This window comes from Symphalangus syndactylus, chromosome 14, assembly GCF_028878055.3.
Source record: "Symphalangus syndactylus isolate Jambi chromosome 14, NHGRI_mSymSyn1-v2.1_pri, whole genome shotgun sequence".
NCBI lineage: Eukaryota > Metazoa > Chordata > Mammalia > Primates > Hylobatidae > Symphalangus > Symphalangus syndactylus.
In genome coordinates, this window is record NC_072436.2 from 7,853,661 (window position 1) to 7,873,508 (window position 19,848).

Genomic DNA, 19,848 nt, shown 5'->3' on the forward strand with positions numbered 1-19,848 from the left:
AGGCTGGGGGCTCCCTGCACCAGTGTGTTCGAGGAACGTGGTGAGAAGAAAGGCGTCCGGGCCTCTTAAGGCCTTGGGATTTGACCAGAAGCGGCGTCGGAGGAGCAGGACAAAAGGAGCTGGCACTAAGGGAGGGTGGGTCCCCGAGCGCGTCGTGGCCTGACATCCCGGAGGCTCTGGGCAGCAGGAGGGCACGGGTTAGAGGGAGGTCAGGCGCTTTAGGCGCTGGGAAATGTGGATCTTCCCACTTTCCCCAAACCAGCAGCCGCTGGGGGAGGCTCCCTCATGGTACTAAGCTCACGGGCCAGAGAGAAGGTTCTCGCGTGCCAGCACCAGGCGGCCACCCACAGGCCCCGACAGCCTCGGCTGCCTCTCACAACAGCCTCCCGGACCCCTCCCACCTCAGCCCCTGGTCCCCCACCCCAGAGTGGAGACTTTGTTTGGTGAGCTTTGCCTTCCCCTAGACTCTGGACCAAAAACCCCCCAGCCCCCAGGCACTTCTTAAAAAACAGAAGCCTCCCGTGAAGCCTGACCTCTACTCCACCTGACACCAGGTTCTGCCTCCCAGCATCCCTGTAATTGAGGAGACGCTGCCAGCCTGAAACCCGACCTTCTTGTTCTGCAGCCTCCTCCTGTCAGTCAACACCTCCTGGAGCCGGCCCAGAAAACCCAGTTTCCAGGAGCAGGTTCCCTGCCGCCCCACTGTGGGCTGGGCACCTGTGCTGTGGCGCCTGCTGGCAAAGGTGTGCTGACCACCAGCCACAGTGGGACCTGGCCCAGCCCCAGCCTGCTGCTTCAGGTCCTCACCCAGAAGCACCTGCTTCTTGTTGTGACCTGTGGGAGCCTGCAGACCTGTGCTGGCTCAGATCTGAGTCGGTACACACCTGATCTGGTACACACGTGAGTTGGTGCACACCTGAGCCAGTGAACACCTGAGCTGGTACACAGTGCTTACCCGGGGTACCTGAGCATTTGGCATGGCCGGCATGGTGCCCACTGACCACACCACCCTCTCCCGGGCCCCCTTTGCTCTTAGCAGCTGCACAGGAGGAACTGCCTGATTCATAAGTGGGGATGCAGGCTTGGGTCTGGTTAACTGACACTCCCAGGGACACCCTGTGCTGGGGCATGGCATACCCCAAATTTCATGTCCACCAGGAACCGCTCAGTGTGACCTTATTTGGAAATGGGGTCTTTGCGGACATAATTGGTTTAAGATGAGGTCACTGGTGTAGGCCCCAATCCAGTGACCAATGTCCTACTTAGAGAAAGATCTGGACACAGATACAGGGAGAAGCCATGTGGCCACGGAGGCAGAGACTGGAGTGATACAGCCACCATCAAGGAGCACCTGGAGCCCCCAGAGGGCAAGGAGAAGACAAAGAGTCCTCCCCCGGCTGAGGAGAAGATGAAGGTCCTCCCCTGGCTGAGGAGAAGATGAAGGTCCTCCCCTGGCTGAGGAGAAGATGAAGGTCCTCCCCCGGCTGAGGAGAAGATGAAGGTCCTCCCCTGGCTGAGGAGAAGATGAAGGTCCTCCCCTGGCTGAGGAGAAGATGAAGGTCCTCCCCTGGCTGAGGAGAAGACAAAGGGTCCTCCCAGGAACCCCCGGAGGCTGAGGAGAAGATGAAGGTTCTCCCCTGGAGCCCTGGAGGGAGAGGCTCTGCCCACACCGTGACTTTGGATTGCGGCCTCAGGAAGTCGGAGAACGAGGTTGTTTCAGCCCCACAGTTGGTGGTGATTTGTTCTGGCAGCCGCGTCCTTTGGGGACATGGGGGTCACCAACCTGGGTTCAGACCAGCTCCTGGGCGTCCAGAGACTTGCTCTGGTCTCCTGCACTGTGGGGAGGCTGGGGCCACAGGGCAGGACCTGCATTAACGGAAATGCAGCAGCAGGCGCTGAGGGACAGTCGCCGGGAGGAGCAAGCGCGTCTGCCGAGGCAGGGTGGCGCCCTGGGGTATGTCTAGCGAGGCCCTGAACAAGGGCCGTGGGCACCTGACCTGGCGAAAGATAGACTGGCTCCTGGCTGGTCGGATCCTGGTCTTTATTCTCTGGAACGGAAACAACCAGCGGCCCGAAAAGGCCCAAAGCTCATTCTTTAAAAATAAAATGAAAATTAAAAACGTATTATTTGGCTCCAAAACTTCTGTCATGAGAGTAACAACTCTGAATGCACCTTTTCACACATCCACGGTGCCCAACGGCCAGCACTTCACCCAACCCCAGGCCAGATGCCGTGACTCCAAACGTCTTCAGAGAACAGTATCAAACGGCACACCAAGGCATTTTAAGACACAGGAATCTGTTTCCTATGGACATTTCTTTTTTACCAAAAAAATATAATAACTTAGTTTGCATTTTACAGCATTTCCAAGCGGCCAGGGCATCCTTGGCTGGAGGCTCATGGGGTTGAGTGTCGTGAGAACGTGCACAGCTTGGGTACCAGGGTCAGGCCTGGGCCCAGGGCACGCGGCTTCCAGCGCGCGGCCCCCACCGCACGGCCCCACCAGGACTGCGGCGCCCACCGCAGCATGTGACTCATCAGGAGAGGGAAGGGCAGTGCCTGAAGCACCCCCAGGGTCAGTCCGTGCCAACCTCACAAGGGTTCAGTCCCCTCTCCTGGGCGTCCCTGTACATCCTCTGGAAGTCCTTGAAGCGTGGGGCACAGCCGAGCCGCGCCTCCCCAAAGTGCATGTGGCCGGTGAAGAGGAAGTCGCCATGACCCGGCCGCACGCCACACTCCAGCAGCGTCCTGACGCGCCCCTGCCAGTGGCCGTCACCCTCGGGCGCCGGCTCGAAGACCCTGCTTTTCTGCCGATAGAGTCTGCTCACGCGCAGGTGGATGGCCGAGTCCTGCCGCTCAGGCTCGTGGGTAACTTCCTGGATGGAGCCTCGAACGGCTGTGCGGGGAAGGAGACGGAGACAGCGAGTGAGCAAGGTCAAGCACACAGCAAGACCACCGCACCTGCCCCTGCCCCCGCATCGATGGGCACTGGAACGGGCAGCTGACCCAGACTCTGCCATCTAGCGTGGAAATTCCCACAGAAAAGTACAATGTAACAGCGGGAAGCTGCCAAGGGGTGTCCCAGACACGTAGACTTTGTCAGAGAACAGGTGCCCTTTCTACCAAGGGCCAGACCCGTCAGTGGGAAAACAGAACAGACACCATCGTGTGTATCAGATGTTTTCCAAGTCAGAACAGCTGATACACAGGGTGCAGTTCTGTGTCCTGATCAGACAGACCCGGTGCGGCTCACAGGAGAGGGTGGGCAGGGGGACAGCCTTCGAGCCGCACTTGGAGACCCCTGCACGGTCCCAATTCCATGCCAGGGGCCGGGAAAGCAGTGAGAAGGGGCCTGTCCTTGAGCTTGGAGGTGGGGTGCAGAGCCGGGGCCCTGCAGGACATGGCTTCCACGGCACCACACGACGGGAGGCCAAACCTTTCCCACAGGGCGTCTGTGCAAACGCCACAAGCAAAGGGGCTGCAGCCCTGGGACCCCAAAGCTCCACCTGCAGAGCCACCGAGCCACCGGGGGCCTTAGGCCTGGAACAGCGTGAACTCTGGTGGGGGGCAGGGAGTGGCCAACGCCAAGGATGCTCTGGGCTGCTGATAAAATGCTGTTTACAAAGCACTTCAGCAAGAAGAGCTGCTGGGAAACAGTGGACTTCAAGAGTCCCCTCGAAGAGCAGTGACCTCATTTACAAAATGGGAAAATGCTTGACAGTCACCAAAACAACCCCCAGCTCCCTCCAAGTGTGGGCAGTGGAGTCCCTGTCCCCAGGGCTGGTGGAGGGCTGGGCCCAGGGCTTCCACAGCGTGTGCCCCTCCAAGAGGGTCCACGCAGCACCGGAAGCCTGTCCTGGGCCCCGAAGAGGGACTCCTGGGCCCAAACAGCTCCACGTGGCAGGAACCAGGTGCACAGGAGGTAGAAGCTGCCGAGCAGATGCTCACCAAAGTCGCTGGTGCAGACGGCCAGGAGCACCTCGGTGTCACTGCAGGGACGGCACGGCGCTGGAGAAGAAAGGCAGAGTCAGGAAGCAGCCTGGACGGGGCAGGCTCTGGGACGCAGCCCACCACCGTCAAAGGATCCTCACACTGAGCAAAGCCACGTCAGGGAGGGTGTCCACGTCAGGGAGGGCGTCCACGTCAGGGAGGGTGTCCACGTCAGGGAGGGTGTCCAAGTCAGGGAGGGTGTCCACGTCAGGGAGGGCGTCCACGTCAGGGAGGGTGTCCACGTCAAGGCACCTTTGTGGCCAACGCCACTTCGAAGGTGAGTCGGCGGCACGTGCCGGAGGGGCCGGCAGAGCAGGAGACAGAAAACACAACCTCGGCCACGCCGGGGTCTCACCCAGGGGACCCCTCGGCCCCACCTGGACCAAAGGCACCTGCACCTCGGCCATGATGGGCACGTGCCCTGAGAGCAAGACCCTCAGTCCGGCCGTGTCCCAGGGCCTTCGTTGGGAGGGGTCTTTGTGCTCCTTCCCCACTTATCTCCTCAGTGCGGCTGAGCCGGACTCACTGAGAAATCGCTGTCATGCCTGTTGCAAATGCAAAGCCCACCTGGGGCTGAACCGAACCCACCAGACAAGAGTCACCCCCAACCCACCTCCACGGCCCACGGCGCCGGGACCACCCCACTTCCCAGAGTCACCCCCAACCCACCTCCACGGCCCACGGCGCCGGGACCACCCCACTTCCCAGAGTCACCCCCAACCCACCTCCACGGCCCACGGCGCCGGGACCACCCCACTTCCCAGAGTCACCCCCAACCCACCTCCATGACCCACGGCGCCGGGACCACCCTCATTTTCCAGCTCCCTCTAAGGGCAGACACTCCCCACAGCTCTGCTGCCCACTTCCCTGGGCCGCGATGGCAGCGGCACCCGAAAGGAGGGTCACATCCCACGGGACCCCCCATGCGACTGGAAGGGCCAGCGAGACGGAGATTCCAGAGGGGATCCCTAAGCAGGCAGCGATGCGTCCACCTGCCACCGGCGTGGGGCCTCACCCAACAGGGCAGTGAGTTCCAGTCAGGGCCATCGCCCCAGCCCCTTCCCCGGACGCCACCTGGCCGTGGGATGAGGTGCGTGCCCCAAATGGCTTTCAAGCCAAGCCCTGCTCACAGAACCCCTCTGAAGCCCCTAACCCTGCGGGGCCTGGCCTCCCCCAGAGAATGCAGGAAGCACGGAGGCTTCTCAGAATGAGCTCCCGCACCGGCCAAACCAGGCTTTCCCAACAACCTTCTCCCCGGGGCCCAGCCCTCGCCCTGCCCTTCGCCCCAGTTTCTTAGACGGGCGGGCCGCTGTGAAACAGAAACCCCTGCACGCCCTGCGTTCCTACACGCGGGACGGACTTGGGAAACACGGTTTTATTTGCTCTTATTGCAGGTTTCAAGGCCTTGCCTCACCTGTTCTGAGCCTCTAGGTTTTGGCCCCAAGTCTCCTAACGCAATAGAAACTCTGAGATGTGAAATCTCAATGGCACTGGTTTCCCTGGTGCCATTTCACATCCTGAAGGCTCTGAAACGTCCCTGGCCAAGAGCTGGGACGACCTTGACTTGGGGTTCGCTGGCCCTGGAAGAAGCTAACGCCGTCTGCATCCCGGCCGGCTGCCCTTGCTGGGCTGCAGTGAGCTGAGCTGTTGCCTGCCTGATGAGTGCAGGCCCCAGCCGGCTGCTGGTGACTGGCGGCCCCAGGGGGACAGGGCAGCACATGTATCTGGCACCTTGGCCAAGGTGGGGACAGCTGCTCAGAGGCCTTCTGGGGTCAGGAACTTGCATGGACCCTCAGGGCCTGCACATGTGGTCAGCGGAGACCCTGCAGTCTACAGCGCACTGGGCAAGCACAGGTCTCTGTGGACCCCTCAGGGTGGAGGTAGGAGGGACCCAGAGACAAGGCCAGTACTTTCCGCCACGCAGGGGTGAGGGCGCCTCCCAGCCGGGCTCAGTGCCTGACTCACCGGCCCACCCACCCCCTCCTGCATTTGCTTCCATTAAGGTATCAGGAAAAAGAAGCTGCACAGCAAGCACAGCCTGCTGAGCGCCTCGAGGCCGGTCCAGCCTGGCACTGGGGGGCACCTGGAGGCCGGTCCAGCCTGGCACTGGGGGGCACCTGGAGGCCGGTCCAGCCTGGCACTGGGGGACACCTCTGCCATCCCAGCAACCCTCCAGAACGGGAGCTTCTGGCCAAATCCCCTCCCTGCTGATTTGTACGGACTCACGCTGCAGCCCCCACCACTGGGGCCTCCTGACCCCAAGCTGGAAACTGCCCGGGGGGGCTCTCCTGTGGGGGCCCCGGGGTGTGGCCCACCCTTGACACTTAGTTCACCTATGTGGACCCCCATCCCACTCGCCGGCTGGGGGTCTGCAGACCATGCTGGGCCTGATGCAGGCACGTGCTGGACAGAGCCCAGGAGCACAGACCACCACTCACGTCCGGAAGTGACAGGGAGGGAGCACGGGGGGAACTCAAATTTCAGGCAGCACTTTTATCCTCCACACGTGAGACTGCACCCCGGCCAGCACCTGCCCAGTGCCCACAGGGCCAGAGGTCCCAGCCCAGGGCGCCTCGTGTGAGTGGGGGTGGCCTCGGCTGAGAGAGCTGGTCAACGACAGAAGCGTATTGACCCCAACCCACTCGAGGGTCCCCTCACTGAGCAGCACCCTCCGGCTGGGCAGCCATGGCAGCTGGGGCTGCGCCAGGAGGTCCTGCAAAGGCAGGAGGCAGGAGGTGCCCAGAGTCCATCCTCACAGTCAGCAGCACAGTCGGGGGTGTGTGTGGGGTGGGGGGTGTGTGTGTGGGGTGGGGGGTGTGTGTGTGGGGTGGGGGGTGTGTGTGTGGGGTGGGGGGTGTGTGTGTGGGGCAGGTGTGGTGTGTGTGGGGCAGGGGTGTGTGTGTGGGGCGGGGGTGTGTGTGGGGTGGGTGGGGGGTGTGTGTGGGGGCAGGGGTGGTGTGTGTGTGGCTCTCCCCCTAGGGCAAGGCGGGGGTGTGTGGCTCTCCCCCTAGGGCAGGGGAGCCCACAGGCCCAGCCACACGAGTCCCACCCCGGGGCCTGGGCGTGTGGGCGTATCCAAGCCCTAGCACATGGCCCTCTGTGAGTCACGGCCCCGCGACCTCAGCGGACGGCTGAAGGGGAGGATGGAGACGCTGCCCTCACGTGCCCTGGGTACCCCACCCTGGCTCACCCGGCTGACAGCAGGGGTGTGGGGCCGGGGTCGGTGAGTGCCTGCAGCCTTGCCTGCTAGAAGCCTCTGGAGATGACCCATTGACAGCTGAGCTCGTAACGAGCACCCTGGAAACCTCCCTGTTCTGATTCTGAGCTTTACAAAGCACAAGTCACCTTCACGGAGATCGCAAGGTGGACTCCAGGAGACAATCTCGAGACAATTATTAACAGGAACCAGGCTCGTAAAGGCTGAGGGAGGCGCTGGTCACGGACACGTCGAATCTGGTTTCCAGGGCGGTGGGGAGGGTCGGCAAAGGGTTGGAATCCTGGTGCATCCTCCTTGGAGGGGGAGGGCTGGGGTGTGGACATCTCAGGCAGGTCACAAGCTCGCATGCACAGGGTGGGAGGGACCAGCAGGGTGGGGTTGGGGAAGCTGCTGTGGGGACTTCGATTGGACAGCAGGTGTGAGTGGAGAGGCAGGACCGGCTGGTTCCAAGGAGAGGCTGAGAATGACAGATGCCGACCGGTCCGGCAGGACTGCCCAGGTAAGGACAGACAGAGGGACTCACACAGCTCCGATGGGAAACCTCTGTGGCCACGATTACTGGGTCTCCCACACAGCTGGTGATGGGGGAGCGGGGGGACACGCTGCTTTTAGAGGAGCCGGTGATGGGGACACGCTGCTTTCAGAGGAGCCAAGAACAGGGAGCAGTGGGTAGGGGTGGAGGGTGGGCTCCAGTGGGCTCCAGGACCCAAGGCTGAGCTCCCAAGGCTCCCCCCAAGGCCGCCACCGTCACCGTCGTGCTGCGGCCACACTCCAGGCTGCAGTCCATGGCTGGGGTGCCCCGGGGGTGTTGGCCCCATGGCCCCTGCCCTTCCCCCTGCCTCCCTCTGTCTCTCCCTCCCTCTTCCTGGTGAGGAAGCTGGCGAGGGCCACACCCTTCCTCTCCACAAGCCCAGAGATGGTTAAAATGAAAATTACAGTGGCCGGAGAGAAGCCACCAAGCAGGAAACCAAAGACGGACGAGAGATGGGACGCCTTGGAAAAATCAGCCCCTTTCCTCTACTTCCAGGAAATAATGAGAATTATCTTCCACACTTTTCCACCCATCCCTCCCACCCATCAAGGACTTCTCCAAACTCTGAGGCTCCTGGAGGGGGGCTCATCGGCAGGGGCTCTGCACCCGCCGAGCTGGTCATTCACCTACGGGCTCAGCCAGGGGCAGGATTTTAAAAGCGGGGGGCGTTGAGGCCCCTGAGACGCTGCAGGACTCTGGCGTCCTGGAGAGCCAGGGACGGCACCATGTGCTCATGGTCAGCATCAAGGCAGCATCCCCTCCCCTCCCACTGTCTGTGTCCACGATGCTGCTGCCCGGCCCTGGGCACCTGCTCACTGGGGCCTGCACTGGGGCGCCTTACGCAGGGCCTGCACCCCAAACCCCAAGCACAGACGTGGCCAAGCCAGGAGCACCTGGCACACGGCCCTGGGAGAAGCCGAAGAACAGACTGGAATCCTGGGACCGGCCTGGACCGCCTCGGGTCCGTGTTCCCCAGAACCAGACAGCCCCCACCCACATTCCCCAAGCCACTGAGAGGTGCCCGTTTCCCGGATTCCCTGGCCTGGGAACAGCAACCCCACACAGCCTCAGCCAGGTCTGCTGGGCACAGGTCTGGGCACGGCCAGAAGCTGCACCTGACCACTCTGCCACTCCCATCCTGCGGGGTTTCCTCAGCATCCAAGGAAGGCGTCCGTGTTGCCTGCAGAGGTGGCTGGTGCAGGGCTGAGAGGTCCCGCCCATAGCCAAATCCCCAGGTCCTGGGGCAGGTGCCCTCCCGCCTGGCGGCCAGTGTGTACCCCCGGAGGAGCAGCCTGCCCCTGTGTTCTGGCCAACTCTTGGTAATTGGTGTGTCTCAGTTTATTCAAGGAAGCCGATTACACAGCATGAATGTGCCACGATCACACCTACGAGAACCACCAGAGCAACGGGTTTCCTCCTGGCTGGGCAGGGGACGGGGCTCACACACCCTCCCTTGTCCGGGGTTCCAGCCCATGGAGCCTCTGTCCTCCTAAGTCAGCACAAACTGGAACTTCTGACTCACAGACGAGCTGGTCCACCTCCCGGCAGGTCGCGCACGCCAGGCCAAAGGCACAGGCACACCTCAGGCTCAGCCTGCATCGGCTCTCACAGCTGCAGCAAGTGCAGGAACGAGAGACGAGGGAAACCGTGGCGCTGGCCGGAGAGTGCTGGGGAGCCGGCCTGGCCCAGGGGACGGCATCACGGCTGCCAGATGGCCGGCACCGACATTCCACATTATGTCCCCATTCCTGTGGCATTAAAGGCTTAGGGGCCCCCGTCCCCTGATGAAAGGCGAAAACCCTGGGGAGAGGAGATGCATCAGCCTCCTCGGATGCCTCCTGCCCCTCGACCCCATTAGGATAGGAGAGGCCTCTCGTGAGGGCCCTGGACGTGCTCAGCCCAGGGAGGGGCCCTGCACCTGTGGTCCAGGTGGGGCAGGCACCTGTGCCCGTTCCCATAAGATGCCAGGTGTGGGTCCCAGCTCTGGGGGCCCCCGGTGAACCTCAGAGTCTGGGCCCCTGTCCTCAGTTCTGAGGATCCCTGCACGTCTGCTTCCTCGGATGAGCAGCCCACCACCCACAGGGCACTGGAGATCACCTCAGGCTCGGTTTAAGCAGATGCCACAGGGTCACCAAGTGTAAACAAGGAAACCCAGGCACCTGCCTCACAGGACACGGCGAAGTTCTGGGACCCTGAGCCAGCCTGACGTGTGCTGGGGCCACAGTACTGCACAGGACCCCACAGGCCCAGGAGGCACACGGAGGGTGACCGAGGACCCACGGCCAAATGCCTGCTCTGGTCCCTCGTGGCCCAAGTCACTCCTCACGAGAGGCCACTGCCTCCCTGCGACCCCACAGGACCCCGAGGCAGCTCAGCCCCTACCCTCCCATGCCTCTCCCAAACCCACCCTCCGCCCCAGCCTACACAGGGCCTAGAGGCCTCGGACCCCACCCCCAGAGGCAGGAGAGACAAAGTCTCTGTTCCCAAAGGTGGGCTCACAGGCTCTGTAAGGGTCGCCCCAGCTGACAACCAGAACCATTGATTTTCCCCTGGAAATGCAGAAATCGGGCCTGTGCCAGTGTGGACGTCCAGGTGTGCGTGGCAGCCTCTTTAAGAATCTCACCCAGAAGCAGAACAAAGCTCAGGCCACAGAGCATGTGACCCACAGCCCAACGTCTTCAAGACCAGTCATCACTTTAATCAGCAGAAAGAATGTTCGCAAGTTCCTAATATCTGGCCCGGCACCTTCTACCTCCGGTTAGAAAGACTGAACTTGGAGCTTGGATTTCTCCAGGTTGCATCTCACTGTGAGTTGTTCTCCGGGGCCCCCAGAGCAAGGCTGGTACCCCCTCCCCCAGGTCTCCCACCCACCGTAACTGTTGGTGACTGAGATAAAGGCCGCCGTGGTTAAAGTTTTATCCAGCGTGCAACCAACCACAGCACAGCTGAGTTGACATCAGCGTCCAGCCCTGCGGGTGCTGAGGCCCAGGGGGCAGTCAGAGCTCATGGGCCAGCTGGGACTCGGGACAGTCAGGACTCCAGGAAGACGGTCCTACGCTCACTCTGTAAACGACCGGTCCACTTGGGAGAGACTTCAGAGAGAGACGAAAACTAATCCAGGCCAAGAACATAGAACACAAAACTGAGGACCCCCATTCAGGACAGAAGTCTACACCCGAGGCCGAGGTCACACGGCCCACAGGTGCCTCCCAGGACCTCATGCCTCCTGGTGTCTACCCACAGAATTTTCTAGAGACCAACACAGCCCTCCACGAAGGACCTCTCCCCCAACCACAGGCATCCACGGATGCCAAGTGACGCCTCCACTCCCTGCCGGCCACACAGGGAAGCTGTCTGCTTATCGTACCCCCAAGACCCCTCTGGGATGGGGGTGGCCCCATGTTCTGGGCATCACAGCTCAGCACCGCTCCAGGCTGAGTCAGCCTCAGCTCCCACCCAGAAATGGACATTTCAGGGTCTTTAGCCGACACCAGAGACACCCAGCCAGTTCCCAGGGCAGTCTGAATGGTGAAAGTACCCGTTTCAAAGGTGCTACATGATCCGTAAGCACGGGGGCGCGTCCGACCCAGCACTGACCTGGCCGCCACAGGGGGACGCTCACCATGCTCCCCAGACACATCTCCCAGGAGAGAGGCTCCTCCGAGGCCCTGCCACCCGGAACACTAACCCAGATGGGCCAGTCTTTTCAAAGATGGTTTTAGTTGGAAAGGCTGCATTTCCAAGATGGTTTAGTTTGGACGTCCCACACCCCCCTACACCATGTCACACCCCCTAGGAGGGCCCCTCTGCAGGTGCCAGTGCCCCCCACCCCCAGCCGCCTGTGGGGCTCTTCAGGCAAAACCGTCACGTCCGGAGCACAGACACAGGAGGGTTTTCACCAAGGCTGAGCAGACGAGGGGGCAGGAAGAAATCAGAGACACCTGCCAGATCACCAGCCCCATGATGACAAGGCCCGCGGCCCCAGACAGGGGAGCCAGCCCACCGCCCCCGCCCCAGGCAGGACACTCACCAGACAGCTCGTGCAGGTCGGACGCCCTGTGCCTCCTAATCAGCTCATACTGGAAGCCTGTGGTCCTCCGGCCGATATCCTGCTGCGGCGTGGCCTCCACGAACAAGCCACCCTGCTCCAGGCCAAAGCACTGCACCCGGCCGGGCCTGCCGTCCCCGTCGTCCCCGTCCGGTACCAGCAGTCTCAGTTCTCCAGTTTTTTCCAAATAAATATTGGCCCCCGAGGAGTCCCTGAAGGGCTTGATGCACACGGTCAGGTGCCGGGCAGGCGAGAAGGTGTTGGGCCGCAGGTTAACGATGAGCGCCCCTGTCGGGTACATCCACTCCACGGCGCCTGCCGCGCAGCGCAGATACACCTGTTCCACCTCCTTCCTGTGCGCCTCGTGCGTCAGCCCGCTGCAGAGGAGAGACACTGTCAAGCCAGGCGGGGAGCTGAGGCTCCTGCCCCCGTCACACACCCTGCCCGCACCCACAGAGAATCAGTAAGGATGACACCCGCTCCAAATGATGGTGGCTCCTGGACCCACCCACTGCCGGCCACAGGTGCCACGCGGACCCCTGCCCGTGAGGCAGGCCGGCGCCATCTCCGCCCTTCGGCACAGGGGCCCCACCCAGTTCCTCCCAGTGCACCTGCACCAAGAGCCACGGTGGGGCGGGGCCGAGTTCCCAGGAGTGCAGGCGGTGCTGGCCCCCAGGCCCTCCAGATGCCCTCCAACACTCAGAGTCTGCGCCTCTGCTGCCATAACGTCAAACACCAATCTCTGTGATGTCCCTGAATCAGGGTGGCTGGAGGTGCTGGAGCAGTGGGATGGATTCCTCCAGAATATCACGGAGTTATCATGGGAACGCCAGCAGGCCCTGTGTACCAACCCTGGTTCCAGATGACCATGAGGGCTGGGATGCTAGAGGTAAAGCGAAGGTGGGGCCCCACCACGTGTGAAGGAGGAACCCTGGGATGCAACCTGCCCAGAGAGCAGCTTTTAAATTAATCCAGAGTGTTGGCAGTTTGGGGGGCAGAGGTTGTAGATGAGTTTTGTCTTTTAGAGCAGATTTTAAATTAATCAGGAGTGTTGGAAGTTTGGGGGGACAGAGGTTGTAGATGAGTTTTGTCTTTTAGAGCAGATTTTAAATTAATCAGGAGTGTTGGCAATTTGGGGTGACGGAGGCTGTAGATGAGCTCTGTCTTTTAGAGCAGATTTTAAATTAATCAGGAGTGTTGGCAATTTGGGGGGATGGAGGTTGTAGATGAGTTTTGTCTTTTAGCACCTCATTAAGCATAGATGTTTGTACATTTCTCAAAGTAATGATTTAACTGTTTTCTGCAAGCCTGAAGCCCCTACACTGCCGACGGTACTTGTAAATATAAGCTATCATTAAAGCAAGATTCACTACAAAAGTGAAGTGAACTTCCTCCACGGGGTGAGGACTCGGGTGGGGGACTAGCGTGTGAGTAGCAAGCGAAGTTTACCCTCATACATGCTAAATAGAAGAAAATGGGCCAGGCGCAGTGGCTCACGCTTGTAATCTCAGCACTTTGGGAGGCCGAGGCAGGCGAATCATGAGGTCAGGAGATCGAGACCACGGTGAAACCCTGTCTCTACTAAAAAAAAAAATACAAAAAATTAGCCGGGCGTGGTGGTGGGCACCTGTAGTCCCAGCTACTCGGAGAGGCTGAGGCAGGAGAATGGTGTGAACCCGGGAGGCGGAGCTTGCAGTGAGCCGAGATTGCGCCACTGCACTCCAGCCTGGGCAACAGAGCCAGACTCCTTCTCAAAAAAAAAAAAAAAAAAAGAAAAAAATGAAGTGTGTGCTACACTCTTGGAGAGGCAGGTCCTGAGTAGAAACAGTTATATTTTCAAGAAACTAAAACATCAAAAACCTCACGCTTCTCCTTCTCAACACTTTAATGTAAATGCCAGCTCGTGGTTAACAGTCACGTCATAACCACCAAGTGGGCCTGGAACTAACCCAGTGACTTCAACTAAGTGTTTTATTACATGAAACTGGGTTCTGAGATCTCAGACAGGTTCACCCACATTCTTAGGATTTTTATGTGAAATAAGCAATGCTCTTTCCAGATCCCTGGCCTGAGCTAGTCACCAGAAACCCTTTCTGCAGCAGAGAAAATGCATAACATATGGTTTGCATTTACCGCTGGTGACTCACACTCTGGGCCCCCAAACCTCACTCTTCATAGGCTGCAGGCCACATCAGAGGGTGGTGTCGAGGGTGCACCCCCCCTCACCCTCTCCCCGCCCCCACAAGGCCCCAGGTCATGAGTGGCCAGGCCGAGCCGGCTGCCAGGATCACACACCCAGAACAGACTCACAAATTACAGTCCATAAAGCTCACACAAGCTCATCTAATGCGTATGTGGGGAAGGGCATGATGATGGTGCTGTGTGGAAACTGGACTCAGTGGTGAGTGGCTGACACAGTAGCTACAGTCAGCTCTCTCCTTATGCAGCCTCATCGTCATGTCCCTCCCTCCCGTCTCTGGCATGGAGGCTACTGTCCTCCCGCCCGTACTCAGGCACCGAGCCTCAAACCTCTCTCCACATACACCGCCCTGACGCGTCACCTCCTTCTCGGGGGGTCCTGAAGGTCGAGGGAGTGGGCTCTGGTCACCTCTGACAGCACTGCCTTCATCTGAGCAGGTGAGGGGAACAGCCACAACTCGGCTGGGGACAGGCAGCCAACCCACCTCTGCCCAAGAGGAGACTGACTTGAGCCTGGGGGCCATCCTGGCCTAGCACATGCTACCCGCATCTGGTGGGCACACCTGGCTCCACCCACTCAGAAGACACTGGGCAAAAAGAGGAAGAGGACAAAATGAAGGTGGACACAGAAGAAAGAAGACAGCCGGCGACCTCACCCTTCACCTAACGTCTTCTCAGCGCACTCAGAGGGGTCTGCACCCAGCACAGGACCTGCTCCCCTCTCCTCTCACATTCTTCCGAAACATCCAGACCGACGGGAGTCCAACCAGACCCGCTGACATGAGAATTTTCACATTAAAATCAGTAGCACATGATGCCTAAGTCCCGTGTAGACAAAAAAAAAAAAAAAAAAAAAAGTAAAACGATGCGTCCTTCAGCCTGGGACCCAGCACGTGGGACTTCAGCCTGGGACTTCAGCCTGGGACCCAGCACGTGGGACTTCAGCCTGGGACTTCAGCCTGGGACCCAGCACGTGGGACTTCAGCCTGGGACCCAGCAGACCTTGGCGCGAAGTCCAAGACTCGTGGTCTGTGCTGGTTCCTACCAGAAAATCGAGCGCCTCAAATCTCTCACCTCCAAATATCCAGCACCTCAGCAAACCTGAAAACAGAGTCTGTTTATGCAAAATTGCTGGCACTGCAAAAATGTGACACATCTTTAATGGTCATGGATGAGGGCATTTTGTGATTTTCACATGAGATGCAGGTGACACACACTCAGTTCTGTTGTTGTGATAAAACTAAAGCGTGCAGACAAAATTGTGGTTCTGTTCAATGTTAGGAAACTGACAAGACTGATTTGATGTTGGATCAACACACTGAACAGATGCATTTTTGAAAGTCGGCAAGGGTTACCACCCAGGTGGACATGCTTGTGGGGCACCTTCATGGAAAGGAGGGCAAATCCCAAGTGGATAAAGGGACTCACTGAAGGAGGGGCGCAGGTGCGCTGGAGGGCTGTTGAGGCACCAGCCCACACACCACAGCTCTGGGGCACCAGGACAAAATGCCCGGCTGCTGTATGAAAGTCAGGAAGAGCTTTGAACCCGCTGGCAGGTTAACTTTCCCCACCTTGCAGGAGAGACGAACCAGGTGTGACCGCACCTGCGATGCCCGGGCTGACAGCAAGTGGGAAAGTTCATGGTCCACATTTATGGCCGCTGGCTGATAAAGAGGGGGCGCTGGTCCTGCCTCCCCCCCAGGGGAGACAGGGTTCATCATCTCCTACTGAATTGCTTAGAAGAAACACCCAGAAACAGAGGCTGTCAATGCAGTGGCCAGTGTCACGAGGGGCAACTTTCCTTCTATCAGGGGATGAGAATCCACCCAGCACACCAGCGCTCGCTCCACCCTGTGCTTCTTCAGGACAGCTGGTAAAAAGTCACAAACACCGGAGGATAGCAGGCAGGCCAGCGCACTCCAGTTTCCACAGCGAGTCTCTGTCACTGATTCGTGACGTGTGTGCATCAACGGGGCAGTGATTACAACAAAAGAAAGTCTCACTTATGCCCCAGAAACACAGCCGGGCCCCGTGTCCCCTCCAGATCACACCTGCAGCTCCAGCAGCCTCCACAGCTGCCCTCTGCCAGGCTCTGCAGGTGTGTGGGGGGGTCCCCTCCGGGGAGTCTGAGGCCAGGAGGACGCTGGCAACGATGGCTAAGAGGGTCTCCAGGTAGACAGGAGGGTGCACAGGTCCCGGAAGGCAAAGCACTCCTGTCCCGCTGCTATCACCTGCCTGGAGGAGCCGCCCGTCCCTGGAGGTGGAGGGGTGGCCTCCCACCCACCCTTGGCTCCCTCCTGCGCCCTCCCTTCGGGCTCCAGGAGGCGCCCCCTCGTACCAGGCACACAGTCCCCTGACACCCTGAAAAGGGTGCCGGCTCCTTCTCGACAAACTCAGCCTGGGCGGCGGGGGCTGCGTTTCTGGTTTCGGTCTGCTGAAGCAGAACGCCCCAGGCCTCGGTTTAGGGGTGCACTGACCCGCCAGGCAGAGGCAGCGAGCCGGAGTTTAATCACTACGCGGGGGCAAGGGCGGCCCCAGAGGAGCTGTCAGCCTCGGAGGCTCCCAGCCAGCTCCGCTGGCGCCAGCGTTCCCGGCCGACCCTCCCCCAGACCTCCATCCGCCCGCGGCCCAACCTCAGCTCCCGCGTCCCCGCTCGGCCGGCGGGGAGGGCTTCTGCCGAGAAGGGAGGCGGCCGCTCCCGGGACAGCCGGGCACCGCCCACGGCTCTCAGGGGTGACTCTGCCTCCCGGCGCCACGCCCCTTCCCCCGGGGAGGCTCCGTTGGGGGCGCTGGGGGGTGACTGTGGCTTTGCAGGGACCGAGAACGGAGGCTGCGGCTCCGGGGAGACCCGCGCCTGCCCCGCGGACACCAGCCCCGCGGACACCAGCCCCGCACCGGCTCTGCCCCGACCTTCTCGGAAAACAGCTTCGCTCGAAATAACCGCGTGACTCGGCCTGCGGCGGGGGCGGCGGGGGCGGCGGGGGCGGCGGGGCGGGGACCGGGCCGAGGGGAAGCGGGACCCAGGCCCAGGCCAGCCCGGCCACGGCTTTCCGGGAGGCGCGCGTCACTCGGGTCCCCGCGCATCTGCGAACTCCGGAACTGGCGACTCCGAGGCTCGCGCAGGGCGGGTTCGGCCGCGGTGCCCTCGGGGCCCTGGGCTTCGCGTGGGAGCGGCGGCGGCTCCCGAGAGGCACTCGCGGTTGGCGCTGCTCTCGGCGGCCACACTTGAGTTAAAAGAAAAAAAAAAAAGTCCTCGGCTGCCACCGCGGGTGGGCGGGGGGGGGGTCGCCCAGCGCAGCGCGCGCCGCGGCCAAGGGCGGCCTGACCTTCACGGGGCAGGGGCTGGGGGCCCGGCCGGAGCCACACTCGGCCCGGCTCACAGGTGCCCGCCCGCGGTTCCCCGAGACAGAAGTGGCCCCTGCTGCGGTCCGCGCCCGTCCCCCGAAACCGCCGCTCCCTCCCTCGGCCGTCCCTTCCCGCTCTGGCCCGGGGCGGCCTCGGGGCGCGCAACTCCCGGAGCCTGCAAGGAAGGGCCCGAGGACCGACCCCCGCCTGCCCCCGGGATGGGGTCGCGGGACCGGCGGTCCCCGAGGCTCCGACACGCGCGGAGCCGGGACCCACCCCGCCGCGCTGCAGTTGCGCCTCCCCCGGGCGTCCTCCGGGCCAGGAACCGGGACGCCGCGGGCTCTTTTGTTCTAGAACCGGGGGCGGGGGACAGCGGGCACCGGACTGGGCCTGGAGAGCGGCCCCCGGAACCCCTGCCCCGCGCCCGCCCCCGGCCGCGCCCCCGCACGCTCGGCCGGCCCAGGACTGGAGGGGACGCGAGGGGAGGGGGCCGGGCCCGGGTCGCGCCGCGCACACTCACCTCCCCTTCCAGCTGCACAGGTCGCTGGAGTACTGCGCGCCCGCGCTGCCCAGCAGCACGGCCAGGGGCAGGAGCAGCAGCAGGAGCGGCGGCGGGGGCGGGCCCGGGGCGGGGGGTCGCGGCCACGGCTGCCCCGCGCGCCCCCAGGCCGCCCGCGCCGCGCCCCGCATGCTCTGGCTCCGGCTCCGGCTCCGCCGCCCGGCCCCGCGTCCGCGACCCCCGGAGCAGACCCTGGAACCGGCGAGCCGGGCGGGGGCGGGGCGGGCTTCGAATCCGGGTGGTCACGTCGCGCGCCCCCCGCGTCCTCCGCGCGGCCACCCGCCCATCCCGGCCCGCTGGAGCCGCTGGAGCCGCGCGCAGAGCTCCGCGCCCGCCGCCGCCGCCGAGCCTCTGAAGTTGGCGAGTCCGAGTCCTCCCGGCCGGGCTCAGCTGGGGGGTGGGGCCCACCCGCCGCCCCGCCCAGCCCCTCCCCGCCCCCGTCCCCGCCCCACGCCGGAAACTCCTCCCGGGGCGCCCGGCCGGACGCGCAGACACCGAGTCAGCAGCGAATCGGGGGCGCGGGCGCCGGGGCGGGGGCGCTACAGGAGGAGGGGGCCGCGCCGGGCCGCGAGCGGGGTCCGGAGGGAGGAGCCCGGCCTGGAAAGCGGAGTCCGGGGCGGTAGGGGGTGCAAGGCGGGGGCGGGGCGGAAACCCGAGACCCCCAAGTAGTGGCCGACGCGAGCCGCGGCCGCCCCCCGCAGACCCCCGCGAGGCGGTGCCGGGTCCCCATCCTGCGCCCCATCCTGCGCCCCATCCTGCGCCCCATGCTGCGGGCAGCCCCGGCGCGGAGCGGTAAAGGAGGCTCCCGGCCCCGCCGGTTCTGGGTCCCCCGCTCCTCGCCAGCCGGCGGCGATCAGGGGCGATCCGGGCACCCCGCGTTCCGCAGAGTTGGTGCCTCGGGAGTTCCCGGCTCCCTCCTCCCGGAGGACGTGCAGCCGCCGCGCCGGGGCCTCTGCCGAGCGCTGCCCGCTCCTCGCTCCGGATACGCGGGGCCGGATGGTTCTTGGGGTGGGGCCCTCCTGCGCATAGCGGGATGTTAGCAGCACCCGGGCCCCCGCACTCTGGATGTCAGCAGCAACCCCCGCCCCAGCTTTGACAACCTAAACTCTCTGCAGATTTGGCCAAATCCCGCCCCCAACCGTGCCCGCGGGGCAAAATCACCTGCGGAGCGTCCTGCTCGAGTGTGTTCCTCGGAGTCGGCACCTTCCCCAGGTGGTCACCGCTGCCACCACGTGCCTGACCCAGTGGGGGGACAGCGGAGACCCCCGCCCGGACTGGGGAGGCCCTAGAGACTCAGGCCAGAGAAGGGGAGCCAGAGGGTGCCGAGGGCCCAGCAGGCAGGAGAGAGCGGAGCTGGCCCGCCAGGCCGTCCCCGCTGCGATCGCAAAGCTGGCTTCTCTGTGCTGCGGGTCAGTGGCCCTGCCCGAGACGCCTGGTGTCAGCTCCAGAGCCGAGCGCAGCATCCAGCGGTGGGGAAGCTTGGCCTTGTCCCCTTCTCCAGCCAAGATACCTTCCAGGAGGACTTGCAAACGACCTGTGCAAGTCTGAATAACTGGGTTGTGACTACCAGAGGAGGTGGGGAGAGGGCTTTGAAAATTGTGAGTCTGCAGGGATGGAAGTCAGGTGGAGCCCAGCCCCCAGCCCAGGAAAGCTGGAACAAGGGTGAGGGTCTGAAGAACTGGAAGGCGATGACGGTGACCACTGAAGGTAGTTTCATTGCAAGGATGTGTTTAGAGCACCCACCCCATGGAAAGCCTGGAGCCAGGACCTTGCCCAGCACATCAAGTGACATCACCCTGAGGCTCAAGGTCTGGTGGAGGTGCATTTTGGAGCCTGGGGACTGCCCCACCCACCCCCGTCTGCTCTGGGAGTGCACCTCCCCCCACCCCCGTCACTGCAGGTACAGGGTGCCCAGGCTGCTGTGGAAAGGGACCTGCGGCTTCACACCTGTACACAG

At 62.4% G+C, this 19,848-nt stretch overlaps 1 protein-coding gene across 1 annotated transcript; it reads right to left on the reverse strand.

Moving 5' to 3' along the window:
- Positions 1–2,027: 2,027 nt before the first annotated feature.
- METRNL (meteorin like, glial cell differentiation regulator) lies at positions 2,028–18,245 on the reverse strand. The gene is made up of 4 exons (XM_055240533.2): positions 17,853–18,245; positions 11,771–12,165; positions 3,950–4,009; positions 2,028–2,897 (listed from the first exon to the last, which is right to left on the reverse strand). Exons 1-4 carry the CDS (start codon positions 18,020–18,022, stop codon positions 2,578–2,580), a joined length of 945 nt encoding a protein of 314 aa, XP_055096508.1. The 5' UTR covers positions 18,023–18,245; the 3' UTR covers positions 2,028–2,577.
- Positions 18,246–19,848: the final 1,603 nt, after the last annotated feature.